This window comes from Argiope bruennichi, chromosome 9, assembly GCF_947563725.1.
Source record: "Argiope bruennichi chromosome 9, qqArgBrue1.1, whole genome shotgun sequence".
Taxonomy (NCBI): Eukaryota; Metazoa; Arthropoda; class Arachnida; order Araneae; family Araneidae; genus Argiope; species Argiope bruennichi.
In genome coordinates, this window is record NC_079159.1 from 6,616,749 (window position 1) to 6,624,503 (window position 7,755).

Below are 7,755 nucleotides of genomic sequence, written 5' to 3' on the forward strand. Positions count from 1 at the left end.
AATGATTAAATTCATAAGTCAACTTAAAACCCAGACATCAATATTTAACAAAATGTGATATGAAAATTTTACAGTAATTGTTTATGGTATTTTAACACAACAGAAATTAGTTTTTATTCTCTACATTTGGCGATATCTAAACAAAACCAGTAACGTTTTATTATACAAGCAAGTTTAATTCAATAAGCCATTCTTAATTTCTGTTCAAATTTGCACTTAGAAGTATGTAGCAATGACTTTTAAATGAATGACTTTCTTGGCATGTAGTATCGGTCGTTGCTGCTGATATTCGCAATAAAAGCTTGCCTTTATTCGTTTCAACCTTAGTAAAATTTGGTTCTTAGCTAACAAAATGCTTCGTAGTTGCTTGCACATAGACTTAGGTGCGAATTTGTAGAGCAGGATCACTTATTTGATGATGCATTTTTATGCTGCAGGTGTTGGAATCGTTGCTTGCAATACCACCGACGAGTTCTCGGTCTTCGAGCCCTTCGTCTCCCCGCAGGTCGAAGGGCCCCGGGTTCTATCAGTCCCAGCAGCGACACGGAAGGTTCCCTCAAGAAATCCCTCAGAGGAGAGAGAGCATTGAACAGGGTATAGGTAAGTGGCCTTGCCCTGGTTCGTTCGTAGTGTAGTTAGGTTAGGCTTCAGGTTTAGAGGGAACTTTATTCTCTGAAAAAGCTGCTTGTATTACTTTAATGACATTGTACACTATTTGATCTAGAAACACTTCAATGACTGTGGCATTGAATGATGTTCTTTTGATGGACATTCAATGATTAAACAATCTTAAACATACAAACAAATTTAAAAGTTTTTTTAGAACATTAATATTACTTGTTACTATAAAAAAGACTTAGAATGACTTTGTTATGAAAGTAATATATAAAAAAAATGTCTTGATATGCAATGGTTTGGATTTTGAAATTAATTTTTGGTTAAAAATATCAACAATTTAACAGTCATTTACGAAATGGTGACATAAGCTTATGTAGACAGAACACCGACTTCTACTAATGATCTAAAAACTTGATAGTGTATTGTTTTTTGTTTCAAGATTTTTATAATTTTTCATTTTTATAGATATGCTTTTGCATACATGTTTTTTTACTTGTAGCAGATGTTTACTAATGCGGAATTATTCATTTTTGCAAGATTTTTTTAGGATTTGAATGCTAGAAATTTTATTTCTTGAATAGAAATTTTATCGTAGTTTTTCAGCCTTCTTATGTATGGTAGCAGGGAAAAAAAATGTCAAAAAAAATATTAAATGCATTTGCGACAGTAAACTGTCATTTGCATTTCTCTTTAAATCCATGAAATTATAAATAATTATGAAGCAATGTTTATCGTGCAAAGTATTAGCTTATTGTTTTAAATTCTTTCTTTTTTTTTATTATATGAAACATTAATCCATTATAACTTACATTAGAATTCATTAGGCTATTTATAATAAGCCTGCATATTGGGCAACTGTATATCCTTACAGAATGCTTCAAATCTCTTGGTACAACCTTTAAAAAGTAATAAAGCATACCTAGATAAGCCAAAATTAAAAACAATTCATGGCACTCAATGAAGCAGTTCTCAGGTGGGGACTACTCACTCGATTGCATATGCCTGCTTTTTTTTTTTTTCAATTCCCTAAAGAAGACAATCTTATCTTATTTAACGAGAATCTAGTAGATGTTGTAATGAGAATGTAGCATGTAAGGTTTCTGGATCTACAGGTGCTGTACGGGGTTTGATGTTATGTTTTTCCCAATATACTAAGATCACGAAATCCAACGTATTACACATACGTCAGAATTGTCGTGCGCTTCAGAACAGTTCAAATTGTTTGTTCACAAAACCTTATTTTTTATTTCAATGGCATTCTTTCTTAACTTTGATGTCCTTTTTGCATTTCAACATTCTAGGGCATTTTACATTGGTTTTTTTTTTAAGGATTTTTTTATGAGATTTTTTTTGTATTAAGTTTTATTAAGTTTTTATTTATTCATTCACTAGACATTTTTACTTAATTAATGCTTCAGAAATTCACTACTTGAGCTTCAAAAAGGCATTTGACGTTAAATTTTTCTCCTCTAGACGTGTTCTAGGACTCTTTAAAGATTGCACCAAGAGTATTGAAACATTTTATGTAGTTTAATTTAAATGAGGCACAGCAAGAATGTATATTTGATTTTAAGACTTTTATGTTGTTTTTGTTGTTCTGTATGTATTTCAAAAATTTTTATATAAAAATTTCTCTAAACAATTTTATTTCATTCAAAACGGTCATCAGTCACCTGAACTTAGTTGAAAATTAAGTGGTCAATCCCTAAATAACATCATGTAGTTTCCAAAAAGGAAATTAAAAACAGTTTCATTCATTTTGAAAAGAAAAACTGTGTGTGATGAAATTCATAGATATGGACAATGACAACTCAAGCTGATAGTAAGCCACAAAAGATGATCAGAGATGATGTAAACAACGGAGGACTAAAGTGTTACATGAGACAGTCTTAAGAGTTAAGAGATGTCATGGAAATAAGGCTTTGGTGAGTTTATGCTACGTTTTAGAACCAAATCTGATGAGGGAGCGGGGCTATTCGCTCATTCCTTTCTACATATCTTAAAATTACTTTTTCAGCGCCATTAATTTTCTGATACATAGTCGATCCCTAAATAGCTTTAGTACAATTTTTAGAAGAAAATATAATAATTTACTAAATGGAATTATTTAACGCCGTTAGTAACAAAAATCAGTATTGATAATATTGAGCTTTGTTACTCAATATTTGTCAATATTGATATGTATTGAGCAATAAAGTTGTTGGTCAATATTTATCGAATATTGAATAAATTATATACAAACATCAATTACTTTCAAATACACTGGAATCCCATTCAGAACTATTTAACTGGCCGTAATAATACACTTCAGAGCTTTCTTTCAGCGTATTTTGGTTGCGGTGGCTGATGGTAAGGTCTCGGCTTCGGAATCAGAGGGTTTCAGGTTCGAGACACGATTCCCCCGAAGAACCGTCGTGTAAGCGTATCTAGTGCATGTTAAATCCGTCGGGGCTAAACGTCCTCCTGCTGATGTGGTGTAAACGTTTGGAGATGGGTGTGCTAGATCAGATGTCGTCCTCGTCATCTGACCGCTGCTCACAATTACGAGGTTCAACCCAAAATAGTCCCGTTGTTGCTTTAAAACGGGACGTTAATATAACTAAACTAAACTTCTGCTTACTATCAGGTTGAGGTGTCTTTGACTATAGCATTGCTTAAACTAGTCAATGAACCTTAAGCGTCCTGTGTGCCCCTTAGAAAGCATGACTAGGAGTACAGGAGGACAGCCGCAACCAGCTTTCCTTACGCCCTCCTCTCCGGGGACAGCTGAAGACGGAACCGATCAGGGTAAGATGTTCGCTGACAGCCTTAGCTTCCCACAACCATTTCCCAGTAGTAGTACTTCTGCAAAGCCCTTCCCTTCTCCTCTGGAAGAGGTCAACCCTGCTTCCTTCTGTCGCAGCAGCTCCACCTCTCCTCTCGAAGATGACGTTCAGTCTCCGACAAGCATGGAAGTACTAGTGCCCGAGGGGGAGGAGCAAGAGTTGTCTTCCATCATCGAAGGTAAGAATCCTTTCTTCCTTAGATTGGCATGCTTGCATCGTGAACTTTCTTCGTTAATTGCCTGAAGTACCCTCTAGTTATTCTTGATGTTTGTAGCATGTTTGGAACCTTATGTTCAGTCGTAACCGACCTGCGAATAGTCTCTCGAATAGTTTCCCAAACTATGTGTGTATTTGCTCTTTCCTTTATGGTTCCCTTTTAAGTCTGTCAAAACCTTAGCTATCATGCTGGACCAAAGAATGTTCAACATAATAGGCTACCACGCCTTATTATGACTAGATTGTCTTTGAGAGTGGTAATTATTATGGACGACAAATCAATATGTTCCTAATTTTAAAATCAAAATTATTTCCTATTAATCGTATTTGAATTAAAAATCATTTTGATAATCATTTTAAATCTGAAGTTTTGCACTTCAGATTCGATCAACTTTGAATTTTTTAAATATACAATTATGAATCTACATGTTTATTTAAAAAGCAAACTTCGTATGAATAAATAAACAGATCTTAAGTTATGTCCGAAAAAAAACCTATTAATATATTAATTTGATGTCTAAAAAAATGAAAGAATTCAAATGCTTGGGAACCAAAATTAGTCTTAGTTAGCAATCTAAGTTATCAATTTTGGAGATAAAATACTTATCTTAGTGAGAAAAATACTTATCTTAGTGAGAAAGTACTTATCTTAGAGAGAAAATACTTATCTTAGTGAGAAAGTACTAATCTTAGAAAGAAAATACTTATAGTCAAGCCTTACTAGACGGTGACTGATTGCACACCACCTGATCATCCAGCATGTCTGCAAAAAAAAAACAACCTCTGCACTTCTCTTCCTTTCTCCCTTTCCTTTTCTTTCTTCTTCTTTATCTAACATAGATGAGCCAAAAATAACGGAAGAATTCTACCAGAACGAGGAAGAACATCAACTACAATATCATCTCCAGCATCACGAAGAAAAGCTTCACGAACCGTTGCATGAATGTGAACACGCTCGTCTTCAACATGAGAATCCACCTCGCCCTCCTCTCCAGCGGCAATCAACCCTTCCGTCTTGTAGCAGTGCAGACCTTTTAGCACAACAACCTCAGGAAGATGTCAGTGCAGCCAATCTCTTCGCTGGGCTCCAACCTGGCACTTATTCACGCGGTGTATCAGAACTACGTCGACCCCAGTCTCTCTGCCTTGTTCTTCTGCACTTACCCTGCATGTTCTGTGCACGTGCCCTTGCACCACCCCCTACTACCAATTCCTTTAACAATGGCCCCACCCGAATGACGTGCGTGTCCGAGCCCAGCACTCCAGTCAGGGTCTGCTGTGACGATCGCGTATCCCTTGAATCGGACTCCCCCCTCACTAATCTTGGTTCCAATCCAGGGAGAGGAGCTTCCAACCAACAGGAGTCGGCCACCCCAACGAGGAAAAAGAAAACCCCGAAAGGAGTGTCCGGCGTCGGCAGCGACGTGATCGCCACCACGGAAGGGCACCTTAAATGCCATCGACCCAAGTGCTCCAAGAGTCTGCCAGTGGAAGAAGCCCGTGCCAAGTTCAGGACCTGCCCCAACTGCTACACCTACTACTGCAGTCGCCAGTGTCGGAAACTTCACCTAGCACGTCACAAAGACCATTGTCCCCAGACGCGAATCAGCAACCTGTGCAAGCAGGTGCTGATGAAGGCCAGAGACGACCCTGTATCCAGGCGACATCTATCTCTCTGTGCCAAGCGAGGGCTGCTTTCAAGAGGCAGAGGTGCCGTCAAGCTTCTCTTCCTCTGCCCTGAAGATGCCTTGGATTATTTGGTGCATGGCTGGGAAAGTGCGAAAGGACAGACACTGTATGTCTCCAAAGCCGATCTCTTACCACAGGAAATGGGATCCGATGTCTTCAGCCAGGTGAGAAGTTTCTGCGAGAAATACAATCCAGAGAGGAAATTTATTTTATTGGCGGCCATCACGGTGACCAACGAGGTCGCAGCAGCTCTGGAAAGGGAAGTAGTGGTTCGAGGAGCCAAAATGCATTTGTCCCCTTCCCTTCCGGAAGACGATGTCCAGACTCTCATTTTGACTATCACAAAAACGAATCCTGAGACTGGAGATCCAGCTGAGACGACTGTCGAAGACAGAAAGAATGGTCTTGGTATCGTTGTAGAACAATTAACTGCCAGGGGTGTCGATTTAGAAAAACAGTATCCACATACTTACCGAAAGATTTTGAAATTCGTAAATGAAAACGAACCCTTCAGCCCTATCAGCATTTTCCCCACGGACCAGAGAAATGGACGAATTTTCATGTGCATTATCCTCCCATGGGCGGATCCAGATATAATTGTGAACATTTCCTCTAAAGTTGGAGCCTCCATCGGCAAGTTCTCTAAGAAGAAATGGATGTCATAACAGAGAAATTCAGAATTCTTATAAGCACTGTAACTAAGGAATATGGAACGTTTTTTTTTAAATCCCTATTTCCTGTCATTTTTCCACTCTGCTTTACCTTCACTAACATAATGTTATATATGACTGTTTAGTTGTTCCATTTGCTAGCATTTGTTGTCTAACTCAGCATTTAATGAAAAAGAATCAAAACAAACAATGAAATCTTTTCAAACATATGAATCTTATATCTCTCAACATGATAGAACTTAAACCTTACGAACTCATTCTTTGGAAGATTCTATATTAAATAACTATTCCTTGCTGAATCATTAGTTAACTGATTTAAAAGGAGAATAATAATTGAAAAAAACATTTGCATTCTAAATTATAAAATGTCATATCGCATTTAAATTTCCTTTATTTTTTACATTTACAAGTATTTTTGAAGAATAATGAAATAAAATATGAAAAGTTAGTATTTAGTCTAAAGTCCCGGAATGATTCTAAAATTAAAAAGAATTGTTGGAATTTTGCAATATTAAGAACATAGAGTAAAGATAAAGAAGTATAGGGTCGCACCACAGTACTTGACAAACCCAAAAGTGTTCAAAAATTTCACAAAGGAATAACTGTTGGAAGGAATTTTCTTTGGGCGAATGTATAAGAGAAATGTATTTATTTAACGTATTAATAAATAGGTTGGTGAAGAGGTTAACAAAACTGGTTTGATGCCTGTGTAATCACTATTATCTATAAAGCAGCGTTCCAACGAGCCGTGAACAATTTGTCGGTAAACTGGACAGACATAAAAAACCCCTAGAAAACCGCAAAAGAGGTGCAAGAGAGGAAAGTGTGCCCTGTCTGCGACTCACGGGTCGTTGGAACGCGATTTAAGGGATTGTCCACCAAGCCGTAATTCTGAGGACAGCAACCTTAATGATAATATGTATAAAGGAATTTCAAATATCTCTTGATTTTTTTATTACTATTTCAAATTACTACTCATTGCTTCCCCGAAATGCGTGTAAATTTATATAGTACATAAGTTGGTGTATACGAGAAATAATCATCTACCTAAGCCGTTTTCTTTGTATTATTTAAAAAAATCATGCTGCTTTAATATTGTCACAAAGAAAACACAACTGGGGATGATACATAGAAAATTCTGCGATTTCAAGACAGTCATGATGAAATTATAGCTAAAGTAAAATTTAATTTAATGTGTAGACAGTGAAGAACCATTAAATATTACGTACTAAATATTAATAAAAAGGAGAAAAAAACTAACGTTGTTTTGGTTAATCAAAGTTAAAAAGCAATAGTTTAAGGCATTGTATTTCAACCATTGAAAAATATTTTTTCAGTACTATTTATTTCTGAGTCGATGAGTCTTGGAAAACCTGTTGCCACCAACATTTTATTCTTTTATTTTTTAATGGCTTTTTCAAATATCAAATCAATACAATCTTGTTAAGAATTTTTTTTTCTTTCTTAAAATGTATTTTTTTGGATGCTGAATCAGTGACAAGTCTAATATTATTTTAGGAAAAATTAGGTAAATTCAGATAGAGTTTGTAAGCATATTTTATTTGATAATTTTTATTGTATTGATCACGAATTTGGGATATAACGTCTTTCAGGGAGGTGCTCTCTATTCCTTATCTTTAATCTATGGTACGGTAATCATATCTGTATATGTTTCCTATCAATATCAAAAATCTGTCATATCAGTTGATTTGTGATAGTCGAAAATATGCAAAATT

At 36.1% G+C, this 7,755-nt stretch overlaps 1 protein-coding gene across 2 annotated transcripts in view; it reads left to right on the plus strand.

Moving 5' to 3' along the window:
- Positions 1-7,755, plus strand: part of LOC129984259 (apical junction component 1 homolog) — a 28,727-nt gene extending 20,972 nt beyond the window's left edge. Inside the window, exons 4-6 of one of the 2 annotated variants that reach the window (XM_056094103.1) lie at positions 438-600; positions 3,316-3,621; positions 4,500-7,755. In XM_056094103.1, the coding sequence (XP_055950078.1) occupies positions 438-600; positions 3,316-3,621; positions 4,500-6,013 (1,983 nt within the window). In that variant the 3' untranslated portion in view covers positions 6,014-7,755. The remainder of the gene's footprint in view (positions 1-437; positions 601-3,315; positions 3,622-4,499) is intronic. The other variant, XM_056094104.1, reaches the window with a different exon arrangement.